Source organism: Physcomitrium patens, chromosome 4 (assembly GCF_059467195.1).
Source record: "Physcomitrium patens ecotype Gransden chromosome 4, ASM5946719v1, whole genome shotgun sequence".
In the NCBI taxonomy this organism is placed as follows: domain Eukaryota; kingdom Viridiplantae; phylum Streptophyta; class Bryopsida; order Funariales; family Funariaceae; genus Physcomitrium; species Physcomitrium patens.
In genome coordinates, this window is record NC_143413.1 from 235,689 (window position 1) to 250,457 (window position 14,769).

Genomic DNA, 14,769 nt, shown 5'->3' on the forward strand with positions numbered 1-14,769 from the left:
GTATAAATTAAAATTAGTAGTTTCATAGCTCAAAAATATAATTACTCTACTTTTTAAAATTACAAGTCATTATTTATGACATATGGCATTTCTTTTTGTTTTAGTGCAAAAGAAGAGCATTAATAAAAGAGATTTTATTAGTTTTATTAATTTTAAAGATACTATATAAAATTAAATATAAATTTTGATAAAGCTATGCTTCAATAAACTTGATAATAATTTGATATGAAATGATCAAGATTTTTGTGATTGATATAATCTAAAAATGTATAAAAAACATATTTTAGATAGTAATGCCATTTTAGAAATGAATTCATATTAAAAAGATTTTTATTTTTATTATTATTAATAAATCTCATAATTAATTTTAACTATTAATAATCCACTTATCATAAATATAATAGAATGATATTTACTAAGTGCATCTATTTGTAATAAAAGTACATCTAATATAAACTTAATGTTGCTTCCAATAAGTATAGTATTAATATTTATTTTTTATTTTCATCTAATTTAATCTAATTTCAAATAAATAAATAAATAAAACTTTAAAAAATACTTCAGTCAAATAAGAAGAACATAATTTATATTTTCTCGTACCAAATAAAAATTTCTAAAAATAATTTCTAAAAAATAATCTAACAATGATAAGATATTACAAAAGTTATCAACTTGTAATATTAACTTTGATTTTAATTTAGTATAATATAACTAAAAATCAAAATTTAAAGATATATAGATGGTTTAATTTAAAATAAATAAGAGAAAAAAATATAAAATACTAATAAAATTAAAATTAATAAATTTTGATAATAATACTAAATATCACAAAAAAAAACTTTATACTTAGTTTAGATTGATTTGTAAGAAATTATAAAAGTAGTAGATTATTAAAATAAATCTATTTGTTTATATTATAAAAATAAATTAAGAATCTTAAAAAAATATTTATATTTGATGTCTAAATAAAATATCAAAATATATTTTTTTTTTTTAATTATTTATATATAAAAAAATTATTACAAAAATATGATTATAAATTTTTAGAAAGAATATATAAATTAATTTTATTTTTGTTTTTTTAAATGATAATTTTAAAAAAACATAAAATATCAATATATTAGAATAGAGATACAATATATACTAGAACCACAAAGTCTGCAAGTTGTAAAGTGTATTTTGCAAAAACTACTATTATGCCTATAATCTTTTCAATAGATAGGATCTATGGACTTTAAAGTGCAATATTTAAAAAAAAAAAAAAAAAAAAAAAAAAAAAAATGCTAATACAAGTTATAAATATGATTAAAATCATGAATAATATAAATTAATTTAGTGATACTTCTATTATATTTTTTATTTTAAAAAGCTAAAAAGAATGATTCTTTTTCTTCTTTGTACATTATAATATATAGTTGGCTATGTTAGATAATTTTACAGACATCACTTATACTAAAAGGCTTTATTAAAGAAAAAGAAAACATAGCCAAGTTGGAATTTAAAAGAAAAGAAAAAATAGTCAAGGATATAATTTAACATTTAAGTTGTAGTTGAAAATTATTTATCATTAAGTTTTATCTATAAGATAACAATAAAATGGCTCATGCTACAAGTACAACCTAGGTTGTTATATACACACCTATTATATCTGTACACATACCCAAGACTTTTATTTGGCTCTTCTAGATTTTTAATTTTTTTACCTTTGCATGAGATTGTAGTGAGTAAAAAAATCTCTAAGATAATAACAAAAAGAGTCAAGCTGCAAGCACATCCATTATGTCTATGCATACATCGAAGGCTTTTAATTGGCTAAAGTCTTTTTCTTTGTTCTAGTGCAAGTTTCAATTCCCTCTCATTTTCTCCATTGCTTTGGCATAAGTCTTGGCCTTTATCCTTTTCTTTGCTTCAATGTAGGTATTATTATTTTAATATCGTTTTGATGTCATTTAGATGTTGTTTTGATGCATCACTCATTACACCATGTTTCAAGTTGTGACTTTGCCACAATAAGATTGATACAAAAGCTTTCATCAAAGATTATTACCATTAGAAAGCAAAACCTCAATCACAAAGGCTTGTTTTTTGATAAGTTTGTTGAAGCACTTCACTACTATGCTGCTTTATTTGATTCTTTGGAAAAGAGCTAGGATAGAAAAAGCCTAAAATGTCACATGATTGAGCAACAATTGATGTCATGTGAGATCAATTATATACTTATCATTGGAGATGTAGCTCAATTTGGCACAACGAAGTTCAATCTTTGGCAAGACAAGCTCAACAAAACTAGATATAATATTATTGCCTTTAGTACCAAAGTAGTCTTCCAAGCAGCATTACATCTATCTTATTCTATCATAACAAGGCTTATATGTTGCTAGAAAACTTTGGCACTCTCAAACTCAAATGAAAAGATCTTTGTCTCTTCAACGCTATTATATAGACTTTGACATAGTTCATAATGTTTAGGAGACACAAACTAAACACATAAAAAGCACAAAATAAAATAAAATAAAATAAACTTTGGTTGAATTTAATGGTGATGGTAGCATACATTGCCAAATTCAATCATATTGAATCTTTGATTGATGACTAATTATGCACACTCTCCAAACAATTTCCAATAGGTTAAGTGTGAAGAAAATTATAGATTTGTTTTAAATACAACTTTGTTTGTTGTCTTGCATGTCACTCAATTGCACTGCTAATGCCCATCACTGTGTGGTTGTGATGAAAACAACTTCAATATGTGTCCACACCAAAGCAAGGAAGATAGATGGAAGAATAGAATCTATATTGGAACAAGGCAAAAAGGATTCAGATGAGTGAATCATAATCCTATGTATATATATACATAATTAATGTCCATACAACATCTTCGAATGTATTTTATAGCTTAAGCCTAACAAAAATATGATTTAATCTAATTATATTCCTAAGATATATCCTCTTTCAAATCCTCTTGAAAATTTCATCTATTAAATAGAAGTTTTTTACACTCAGTGATGAACAATTTAACAATTTCAAGTTTGTTGCATGTATTCAAGTCACACAGCAAAGGAGTTAAAGGTTTTACCAAAAGAGCTAAGTGTAATCACAGAAGTAGGTGAAATTCAGGCACTTCTTCATTCCACAACCCATTAAAAGAACTGGTGAGTTATCTTCTGTTAAATTGTGTCTCATTGAGTGAATCAACGCTGTATGTCACCGTGGGTAACTATAAAAGAGTATATCATGATTACATACCACAGCAAACAATATATCAAAATGTGGTAGGCATAATCTCACCAATGAACCCTCAGAGGTGATGGTGAAACAAATGCTTGAGTACTTAACATATAGGTGATTAGAGCACTTAGGTTTGCAAACAACAATTCAAAAGAGACGATAAAAAAGAATGAAAAATTAAAAAATGCCTAGCCAAGAACGAATAATGAAAAAATTCTATGACAGTTTGAAGCTCATACTTCAAGGAACAAGAAAAAGTTTAAGCCAGATGATGCAGACTCCACTTTAAGACCTCCGATACAGCAGTGGAGAATCCTCCATATCCTGATCGTTGAGCATCTCTACAAAGAATCGATGAAAAGAAGTTGAATCCAAGAAACATCTCGTTGCTTTTCTCAACATGCGCTAGTATGCGTACTCATTGGTGATTGTTCCCTAACGTCGGCCACAACTGGCACATAGACAACACGTTTTCCATTTTCAGGAAGTCCAATTCCTCCGTTTTCCACGTTGTTATCCAATTCAATACTTCCGCCATCCGCAACCACTGCTGCATTCTTGGTAAAATCGTCCAACGCTTGCTTCAATTCGAGGAGTCGCACCTGAACTTCGTCCAACTTCTCAGTTAAAATAGAATTTGGAGCATTCTCTTTTTGCGGTAATGTGCTTTCAGTTAAAGTCGCCACAGACGATGGAGATTCGACAGTATTGAAATCTCTTGAGCTTGATGCTACTGGATGTATCCGCTTAGGACATGCCAACCCTTTCCTCAGAGCTTGATGCCGCTGATTTTTAAACCATCCATGAACCTGTAATCAGGAACGATTCATCTATTTATCTTTTGATTTGTTTTTGAAGTTCACAAAACTAGAATCTTCGAGTTTCATACACCTTGCAAAGATGGACTACAAGCGAACATATCTATTTGATTAGTCAGAGGATTACTACTGTACAACTTAGCAACCCAAGGCAATCTTACCTGTGAAAAGCTCAACCCAAGCTTAATTGCTAATTCTTCCTTCCGAGATTTTGAGGGCAGCCTATTAACATCAAGAATACACCGTAATGCCTGGCATCCATTGAATGAAAAATTTAGCCTCTAATATGATTCATGAATATGTTCTACGATGGTCATGGCTGGTTAGAAAGCACGACTTAATAAACTTGCACGCTTAGAAAGCCAAGCATAACATTAGGTCGAGGTATGTAGCATACCTCGACTGCGGAATCAGGCAATCGCCGCCACATCCGCTTTTCTCCTCCAGGACTGTCAGCTGCTCCATCTAGTGCTGGAATGTCTTGTGGTGAGCCTACTTCACCTTGTGAACCAGTGGGAAAGTGGGATGGCATATCTGGTAATCCAGAGGGTAAATCTGCATCGGCTCCTTTAGAAATATCTCCACTTGGAGTTCTCACTTTCCTACCTCGAATTCGGGACCTTGGCGAGTTAGGATCATCAGGAATGGTTCGTCTTCGGCGACGTTCAGGACCCCAATCTTCATCCTCAGAGATAACGTCGTCATCGTTATCGGCCTCCGCTTTACCATACATTTCCTTCAGCAAGCCGAAGATTTTTCATCCACAAAAACTCAAGGAATAGGATCTTGGCACAGCATAGCACACATGATACTAATTACGAGAAAAAATTGCTGTACATTCCCATAAAACTGCCAAGAGGACTCATAAGATGAACTCTACATAAAATCAGCAATACACGAAATCCATGCAGCCAGAGAAACGTAGTTTTCAAATTTATGACACAGTAAGCGCTGGTGAAATACTTAAGCTAGAACTCCTCACTGAAAGAATAATGTTGCGCAGAATATTCGTCCAATACGGATGAGTAAATCTCAACCTCAGCACATAGTATGTTAAGACTTACATCATGTAGTCTTTTGTAGTCCACAGCTTTCCGATGTCTTTTCCCAGCAATAATCACGGCTTCCTCGTCTGCTGCTGATACTGCTGCCTGTGGATCCCCACGTCTTAAGCCTAAATTGGCATTACCACCCTTGAACTCGTCAAAAAGAGAGACATCAGAATCATCACTGTCTGAAGACTCTAAATATTCACTTTTTCCTTTGTTGCTGATTATGTTACGTTTTCCTTTTCTTGCAAGTTTCTTGATGTTAGTGACAGCAGTTAGCTCCAGATTATGTTTTTCACTAGGCTCCTGCTCATCTTTGTCACTTACACCTGAAGACGCCTCATTTTCCCTGAAGCCGCTTACAGAACCACTATCCTCCCCGTCCTCCTCACTTTCATCACTACTACTTTCTTCGTCACTGTTTGCCTGCTTTCTGATACCTTCTGGATCAAAGTCGTCATCTTCATCGTCTGTGGAAGGCCAATCAACGTCAAGACCTACTGTTTGAGTTCCACTCCCAGAAGCTCCAGGAGGTTCTTCCGCTGCTTCCGGATCATAGTCGTGATCTTCGTCGTCTGAGGACGGCCAGTCAACAGCAAGCCCTATTACTTGAGCTCCACTTTCAGAAGCTGAAGAAGGCCCTTCCGCTGTTTCTGGATCATACTCATCATCTTCATCGCCTGAGGAAGGCCAATCACCACCAGCCCCTTCTTGCGTTCCACCGCCTGCAGCTATACCAGCTTCGTTCGAAAAAAAGCTCTGCGAGGTCGACGAACAATCAATCCACTTCCTCACAAAGGATTGAAGGTAAATCACTCGTCGGCGTATGTGGACCTAAATGTTCCGACCTTGAGGCCTCTACAACTTACGACAACCTAGTTATATAATGAGTCATACTGCGCAGCAATCATTGCTGCACTCACCTCCCAACTATTCTCGACCTCAAAACTGGTGCCAAAATATGAATTTATCGCTTCAATACACTCCATCTTGCAGTCGCATACAGGGCATAACCATCCTTCATCTCCAGGAGGAACTGTGCAATCCAATCAAAAAGTGATAAGCATTGAGTAATTCCTGACTTGAAAAGGGAATAGATGGAGCACAATGTTAGCATAGCGAGGTTTGTGGCGGACGCTCTTACTGTCTTCCGTAGCTAAAGGTGGGTCTAAGCAATACTGATGGAAGCCTCTGTTGCACGCCCCGTCGCACAAGATAATGTCGTTGTCAGGAAGAGCTTCTTGGGATTTGCACTTCGCACAAAAAATCTGAACGCAATGTGTATGTAGCATTAGATTTAAACTGAGAATTAAACTACCAAAGAAGTATGGGACTTTCAAACAAGAAAGATCGTTTGAAGAGAAAGGAAGAAAGAAAGAAAGAAATAGAACAGTAAAAGAGCCAGGGAACTTGAAAAATCTATCTCAGGAACCCTAGTTTTTTTCGAGATTGCCCAGAGAGTAATTGCTTTGGTAACAAACTGCGTGAAATAATCGAAAGTGACAACGAATACCTCTTCATGGTAAATACGACCTTCAGAATCAAAAGCGTTTTTGTCGAGAGAACCTTCTAAACCCACGTCATCGAGTTCATGAATAGCCTCCCGTATGGCCAACTTAGATCGCAGTATCTGCGCCTTCGCACGTTGTAGTTCTTGCTCCGGCCTGATCTTCTCGCGACTACAATTGGCAAAACATAATTTCAATGGGGATAGGCCGTTAGAGATTTAGGATTTGTAAATGGAATATAGATAGAGAAAAGAGATTAGCATCAGAAGAGGCCCGGCGACTATTCTAATGAAAACCAGCGGTTACCTAGAGGCCATAAATCAGTTACTGAAAAACACATACAAACCTACCAAACCTTTCGCGACTCGTCGGGATATAGCTCTACGGATGCAGGAAGACATTTGTTCATTCAACTTGAATGATCGCACCTCACACAAGACTCTCCACAAATACCTTGGGAAATACACAAAAGAGATATCAACCAAGTCGGGCCAGACTAAAGTATTCACCTCTGACCCTTCCAACCCTCCCCTGTGTACGCATCGAGCAGGTTCTGGTGGACTCGCATTTTAATGAGCAAGTACTTGACATGCTTTAGGATTCGCGTGGGATTATCGAGCGGCACGTCTGACTTCTTCCGTCGCCCGCGCCGTCGTCCTCGCCGTTCCTGCCCCGCATCGTTACCTTGCATGACATCCGCTGCTCCTCCTCCTCCTGCTGATGCTGCTGCTGCTGCCACTGCTCCAGGAGCATGATCCGCACCAGCATCGCCATCACCTGGCGTGGTCTGCGTCCTGATAGAGTGCGATCGAAGCGTCTTGGGTGTAATCACCGGCACTGGGGGGGCAGCAGCAGGCTCAGGCTGGTCCTCCCGCTCCACCACGCCCGTCGGCACCATTCGTCGCCCCTCGCGACAACACCACGTCCTCCTCGACTCTCCTCAGCTCTCCTCTCCTCCACTGTCTCTTTCTCTCTGTCTCGCTCAACTCAGCCACGCACACTCACCGCACACATCTCCTCTACTCCAACACCCAGGGATCCAAATTGATCATTCCAGAGCTGGAACCAACCTCCAACCCTACGGCATCAATTCGACCTACCGCAAGGCCGGCAATCCTTCCCTGCTTCCGCCAAACCCCAAGGCCACATGCTCCCAGACTCAACAACCAGTAAAACGAAGGACGGAGGGAGCAGGGCGTGCGCCAGAGAGCATGGAAGATGCTGGGGGTGGAGGGAGACTAATCTTGAGCGCGTTCCACTACAACGGTAAACTCAGCAGGATGGAGGATGAGGAAGGAGGAGTACCTTACTTTTGTCGGACCGGGTGTGAGGGTGCGGGGGTGCAGTGGACCTAGTATGTTAGATGAGATTGATAGATAGATTGATGGCAGGTAGGCCGATTATTGATGCTCCTCTTCTAGGCGGGAGGGCGGAGGGAAGGGCGGGAGCATAATGGGAAATTTGCGCGCGAGCAACACCAGAGAGAAAAGAGAGGGAGAGGGAGAGAGCGCGAGGGAGGGGAGGGAGGGAGAGACATAGAGAGAGAGAGAGAGAGAGAGAGAGAGAGAACTTCGTGAAGTGCGAGGGAAATGACAAATGGCGAGGGAAACTTGCTCCTCCTCAGGGATTGGGACCCAGCTCTTCCTCTCTTTCTCTCGTCCTCTATCTTCCTCTCTTTTTCTTTTTCTTTGGGCAACGAAGCAGTGTGTCTTCTGGTGGCCGGCACCGCCCCCTCGCCTCCCTTACCCTCCTTCTTCATCTCTCTCTTCTTTCTTTCTTTTGTTCTGTCCGTCCGTCTGTCTGTCTTTACCCTCGACGATCCTTACCCTCCCCTCTCTCTCTTCTTTTCTTTCTTTTTCTTTTGCTTTTCGTATCGTTATCTTTATCTTGAAAGCGTCGAGTAGTTTCTTTCTTCATCTCCTCCTGGGGTTTCACCTCTCTTCTCTGTCTGTCTGTCTGTCTTTCCATGTCCCCTTTCTCCAAGTTGACTTTTCTTCATTCGTCTTTCTTTGTCTTTCTATTCTTGGAGACGTCAGTCTTTCTTTCTCTCTTTCTTTCCTGATGCTCCCTCTCTCTATTTCTATCTCTCACTATCTTGGAGGTCTCACCCAAGACAGACAGACATACTATTCTAACAATCATTCTTTCATTCTCACGTCTCTCTCTCCCTCAAACCGTGATTAGAAGATCCTTTCTACCCTTGGAGTTGGTCTCCTTTTCCTTTCTCTTGTCTGGCAATTACATCTACTATCTTCACAATTATCCTTCCATGTCTTTCCTCTTTCCATTATCAAGTTTCTCAACTAAGAGTATATTTTTTCTCAAGCATTCACTTTTTTCATCATTATGTCTTGTTATTTTAAGAGTCAGTTTATTTTATATTCATAGTTTATAAATCAAGTCATATTATCCTAGGACTTATTTTCTAATCCCTTTCTTCACTTATAAATGGGTCTTATTATCACAAGAGTTTTTGTTTTCACTTGTCCTATTTTTTGACAATGATTAGGTGCTATTGTACTAGTAGCTTTTTTATTATTTTTTATTATTAAACTATTGATATGTCAATAGATCTTGTTATTGTAGATTTTATTTTTATTTTTTAAAATTCCGACTTTAAATTTGTCATCATTGTTGTTTTTCTTCTATTAATATTTTTTAATCCTATATCTCAATCTTTCTTGATTTATTATATTCTATAAATAGATTTCATTGCTCTTAGTATTGGTTTTTTATTTTGTTCTTTCTCATAATTGGATCTTTTTATATTGTTATGTTCTAGTTATTAATTGGTTATATATTAATTTTATTTTGATTAAATTATAGTATGACATGAATTATTATTTTACATCCTTTTTTGCATTTGTCATTAGATCTCTATTTAATTATTTCTTTATTTTTTTTGACGATAGATTTTCATTTTTTTAGTGTGTATGTTTATTTATTTACTTGATGGAAAATTTTAAATGCTTGTATTAACTTTATTGCTTCCTATAAGATATCTACTAGTTTTTCTTTGTCCTTGAGACTTTTCTTCTATTTCACAACTTCTTATTTTTAATTTATTAATATTATTTTAAAGTTGAGATTTTTTAATATATATATTAAATTGAAATTTTTTATAAGTTTTATATCCATTAAAACTTCCTTTCAAGTAAGCTATAGACTTATTTTTGTTTTTTCTTAATTTAATCATAGGACTGTTCTTTTACTTATATTATAGATATTTTAGGACTTTTAACTTGAAAAATTCTTTAAATTATAATTAATATAACACAATGGTATCCATTTTTTTTTCTCGACTTAGATTCTCAAGACTTATCATGGTTCTAATTTCTATTTAGAAGTTATAATGAAATCTATTTTTTTTAAGATTACTTAATAATTTTTAGTTTTTAGAAAAAGAAATTGTAAATAAAAATTTCAAATGATGATAGTAGCAAATGAATTTTAGAAATGTTTGGTTACAACTAATTACCTTAAAATTGCCTCAAATAAATTTTTCTTTGTTTCCTGGTTATTTGTAGAGATGTTCTTCACTTGAAGTAGTAAATATCTTAAAAATAACAAATATAAATATAATATTTTTGAATGCATTCTTTATTGGTGGATACATTGAAGTAAATAAGTCTCTTTGCATGCCTTACATCATATAATGTATATTCAATTCTAAAAATGATTTTCTAGAATTTTGTAATTTTAATTATAAGCATATTCTAGCAAATACTTGCAATGTAGTTTCATACTTTAAACAGAGATAACTATAATCCATATGATGCAATTCTATAAAGTCAAATCTTTCAATATAATTATTGTTTGTAATTAATATTTTAGGTTAAATTTCTTAATTTGATATATAATTATTCAATTATTTAATATCACATCATACTATCTTTTAGTTCTTTAGCTTAGTCATATATTATTTTGTACATTGACTTACATTATTATTACATTCATTTTTATTTAAGTGTATTCTAAGGCATCTTTGAATTTAAGTTTAGTCACTTTTTTAGTATCTTAGCTTTTATATCTCCATTCTAGTATTATCTTATTTATACAATATTTATAAGTAAAAACAAAATGTGATAGTTTTTATAAAATAAAAATATACTTTAAAAAAAGAATTAAATTGAATTATTAAAGACATCAAATTTGTAAATAATAGTAAAGTTTAAAACTATCAAAGATAATAATTTAAAGAAGATATATAAATAAAAGAAATAGGTATTAAAAAAAAATTAAAAATGATAATAAGAATGTATATATATTCAAGAAGAAATTAGAATGACTATTATGAAAGGCTAGAAATATAGAGACTTTTAAAACTATACTAGAAGCAATAAAAGAATTGATAAGAGTAAAGAAGGCTTTACTCTTGCCTTTCTATATACTATTTAATTAGAAGCTATATGACAATGTTCTATAGGACTTCTAATATATGTTTAAGAAAATAGTGCTTAGGTGCTTGTAAATTAGGGTTTAGAGCATCTACTAGGGTTTCTTAGATATCAAAAGATTGGGAGTGAATTTGCAGCTGGTTTTTTTTTGTTATAAAATTTAAGGATGAATTCTACCTATTCTATAAATTTGAAACAAATTTAATAGCTAGATCAAGATTTATGAATTTCTAAAGTTTGGGACAAGAAAACCCTTCGTAGAAAAAATATGATTTGAAGTGATTTTGTTATATTTTTGTATTTTATGCAATTTAAAAGAGTTTTGGCAGGCTAAGATAAGATTCATATAAAGGTTTAAGCTAAACTCTCTACAGCTAGATACTCAGTATATTTCCATATAACAAATCACGCCATACGACAGATCTGGTGAATCTGACGTGAAAATTTTTAGGGTAGAGAGTTTTGAAGAAATATTTTTAGCTTTCTATTATGGAAGGGGGGCAATGAAGTGGTAGTAGGAATTGCACTAGGAAATCTCCATTGCAACTTGATCCTGCTACAACTCAAATATTTCAAGCATTTGTACTTTTTATGCAACAACAGCAAGCAGTGGAACGCAAGAAAGTAATGACTTCTAAAGCCTTGCAATCTGTTGTTGGTTTATTGGATCAATTTGATAGAAGAAACATTTCCAAGTATCTTAAGTATTATTATGAGGAGATGAAGCTCAATAAAGTATCGAAGAAAGATATGATCCTAATGTTTGAGCTTACAGTTGTACCAAAGCTTTGTGAGCATATAAAGAGAATTATTAAAAGTCATGGAGAAAAATGGGAGGATTTTATCCTTCAACTAAAAAAAGAATATTCTTTGGAAGATGTAGAAAGAGTAATAAGAAAATCGTTTATGGAATAGATCAATAAATCTAACAAGAAATTGATTGCAATACAAATAAAGTCATAGAGAAAAATGGGAAGATTTTATCTTTCAACTAAAAGAAGAGTATTCTTTGGAAGATGTAAAAAGAGTGATAAAAAAATCGTTTATGGAATGGGTCAATAAATCCAACAAGAGATTGGTTGCAATAGAGTTATTTTGAAAATTTAAAAGACAGTTTCTTCAATTGTCTCAAGTGGAAAAGCTTACACTTGAAAATGATAAGGTGGAGTTATTTCTTTAATTAGCTCACAATGATTTACAAAGAGAGTTGGAATTACTATTGGAAGATAATACAAATGACAATGGACTTACTACTAATTAGAAGAAAGTCTCTGAAGCTATGGGCATACTTGCTAAAAGAGAGTACCGAAGGAGAAGGTGGTAGTAAGGTAAGAGACTAGACCTCCACCAACTATAATACCTCATAGATAATTATCAAAACCTGCTATATCCATAAGTACTATTCTAATTCCTATGTCTATATTTGCATCACAGAAAGATGTAATTAATAAGTTGGTAAAAAGAATGAAAGACTTACAAATCAAACTAGGAAAGCTAAAAGAGAAGGAAGAATTACTTGAGATCAAACCTGCATCAAAACAAGGATATATACAAAGATGTATTTGGTGTGATAGTATTGAGCATCCTCGCAAAGAATGTGGAAATTTTACTGATATTCTGTAATAGGGAGTAATTTTATGGAAAGATGGAAAAATTACATTGTGAGATACAAGTGAGTTTCTCAAAACCAATTTTGGAAAAGAATGGATGAAGAAGGTTTTGGAAGAGTATTTATCTCAATATGCTATGGCATCAAGACAAGCTATTACTTATGGCATTAAGACTATAAAAAAGAAGGAGGATGTTTTAACAAGCATGTAAACATAAGAGATCTTTAGAATCATGCTATTATTAATATAAATAAAGAAAAAATAATAAGATAGGAATTACTTAATACAGCCATAATAATTAAAAATGCCATAAGATGGAATGATCTTGTAGATACTATGTCAATACATACTTATTTGGAAAAATTCCAATATGAAGCTCTAATGGAGGTAAAAAGGGGAAGAAATGAAATAAAAGAAAATTTTGAAGAGCCAACTAACAAGAAGAGATCTCAAAAGTATGCAGAAACAACACAAAATAAAGAAATACCTATACCATAAGCTAATAGACTGTCCAGAGCTCGGCCATCAATATCGCATCTTAGAAATGCACCACTACTTAAAGAGAAATGGAAAGAAAGGATGGAAGTTGATAAAGACAAAGGAAAGAGTGAGCATGTTATTTATAAGCTACAGTCAGATATTGAAGCAGCCACAGATTTGAAAGGAGTATTGGAAGAAAGAATATTAAATGCTAAAATTAAATTTACTCTATGAGAAACTTTGGGCATTTCAAAGAAAGAATTTCATGATGTTATCATTGATACCATTAAACAAAAGAGGCACTTGATAGGAGAATCTATTGTATCTAATGCTTTGGATACAATCTTGGCTCAAGAAGAAGAACATGAATTGGTAGAATGTTGTACCAATAAAAAGGTACAATTTGATTTGGATGAATATAAGGATGGTGACAAGGGCCCTGGACACTATACCAAAGGACATTGGACGAGAGCCACAACAAAGACTTTAGTAAAAATAGAAGACTTGGTAGAATTAGTAATTACTTTTATTGACTATGGATCCGAAATTAATATTGTGTCCAAAGAAGTCTACAAATATAGAAGGTGGCCCATTAATATTAACCATGGTTGAGTAATTTGGGCAGCAAATAATACATGAAGAGATCTTTATGGTGCTTGCCGCAATGAGAAGGTAAAAGTTGGAGATGTAACTATAGAACAATTATTTTTTGTTTAAGACACTACTTCATACTCAGTGATTTTTGGTCAATTACAACTCTGATGATGGAGACTAAGATTTTGGATGACGGGTCATCATGTGCCTATATTAGAAGTCAAGATGAAAAAAAAATAATGCAATTTCTAACAATATCTATAAACCATGAGTGTAATCAGAATTATTTATGAAGTGATTTATTACCAGGTTTAGGATTCAAAAGAAAAGCTTGTCTTCCAAATATTCATCAGCTACTTGTAAAAATAATCCAGTTTTCCTTGTTTCCAAGAGTTGCCTCTCTTGCCATGGTAATTGCCCAAACTTGGTCTCAAATTCTCTGATTAATTCATTTGGAGCCAATTGATTCCCTATCCTTTGCTCAATCCACTCCAAAAAATTTTGTCTTGTCATTCTTTTTGAATCTTCTTCAAAAAATTCATCTTTCAAGAGTTCTTCAAATTTCTTCTATGATATAGTCTCAATATGTAACACTTGCACCCTTTCTCTGATTTTTGGTACCACTGCCAAATCAAAGGTAGTAATCATCTTCATCTCTAAAACTTGATGCACCTCCATTTCACATGTATAAATCCTTAAGAACTTGGTGATATTCCTCCCATTAAACCTCCCAACTTTGTCCACTACTACTTGTAAGGCCTTAGTAGTGTTTCTATCCTCTCCATGCACTTGTTGCCTTTCTTCTATAAATTGAGAAAATACCCTAAATAAATCATGGACATCCACTCCTCTTGATAATCCAAACCCTAGATTTTGATCTTCAATTTCAACTTGTTGAAAAAGTTAATGCCTTAAGGCTCTCTCAATGAAAGCACCAATATAACGGAATAGAGAGAATTTGCCTCAAAAAAATGACGAGCTTCTGACTATCACTAATTATTCAATCAAGCTTGAAAATAAAGAAAGTCCTAAGTTTATATATAAATTTTCCCTTTTTGAGCAATTATACCAAATACACAAGCCTC

General features: G+C 33.8%; 1 protein-coding gene across 2 annotated transcripts; it reads right to left on the minus strand.

Annotated features, from left to right (window-relative positions):
- Nucleotides 1-3,260: 3,260 nt before the first annotated feature.
- Nucleotides 3,261-8,051, minus strand: LOC112281543 (homeobox protein HOX1A). 2 transcript variants are annotated; one of them, XM_090249415.1, is made up of 9 exons: nt 7,914-8,051; nt 7,113-7,724; nt 6,609-6,774; nt 6,240-6,363; nt 6,019-6,131; nt 5,111-5,854; nt 4,444-4,782; nt 4,208-4,297; nt 3,261-4,037 (listed from the first exon to the last, which is right to left on the minus strand). In XM_090249415.1, exons 2-9 carry the CDS (start codon nt 7,499-7,501, stop codon nt 3,624-3,626), a joined length of 2,379 nt encoding a protein of 792 aa, XP_090105541.1. In that variant the 5' UTR covers nt 7,502-7,724; nt 7,914-8,051; the 3' UTR covers nt 3,261-3,623. The 2 variants fall into 2 exon arrangements, with proteins under 2 accessions (XP_090105541.1, XP_024373963.1); XM_024518195.3 differs by having other exon boundaries at nt 7,909-8,048.
- Nucleotides 8,052-14,769: the final 6,718 nt, after the last annotated feature.

What these genes read in the sequence shown, in the direction of transcription:
- LOC112281543 (XM_090249415.1), bottom strand. Translation starts at nt 7,501, where the DNA reads ATGGTGCCGACGGGCGTGGTGGAGCGGGAGGACCAGCCTGAGCCTGCT. An exon ending in ACCTTTAGCTACGGAAGACA is followed by an intron (nt 6,132 to 6,239) that starts GTAAGAGCGTCC and finishes TGGATTGCACAG; the next exon opens with TTCCTCCTGGAGATGAAGGA. An exon ending in ACTACAAAAGACTACATGAT is followed by an intron (nt 4,783 to 5,110) that starts GTAAGTCTTAAC and finishes GGCTTGCTGAAG; the next exon opens with GAAATGTATGGTAAAGCGGA.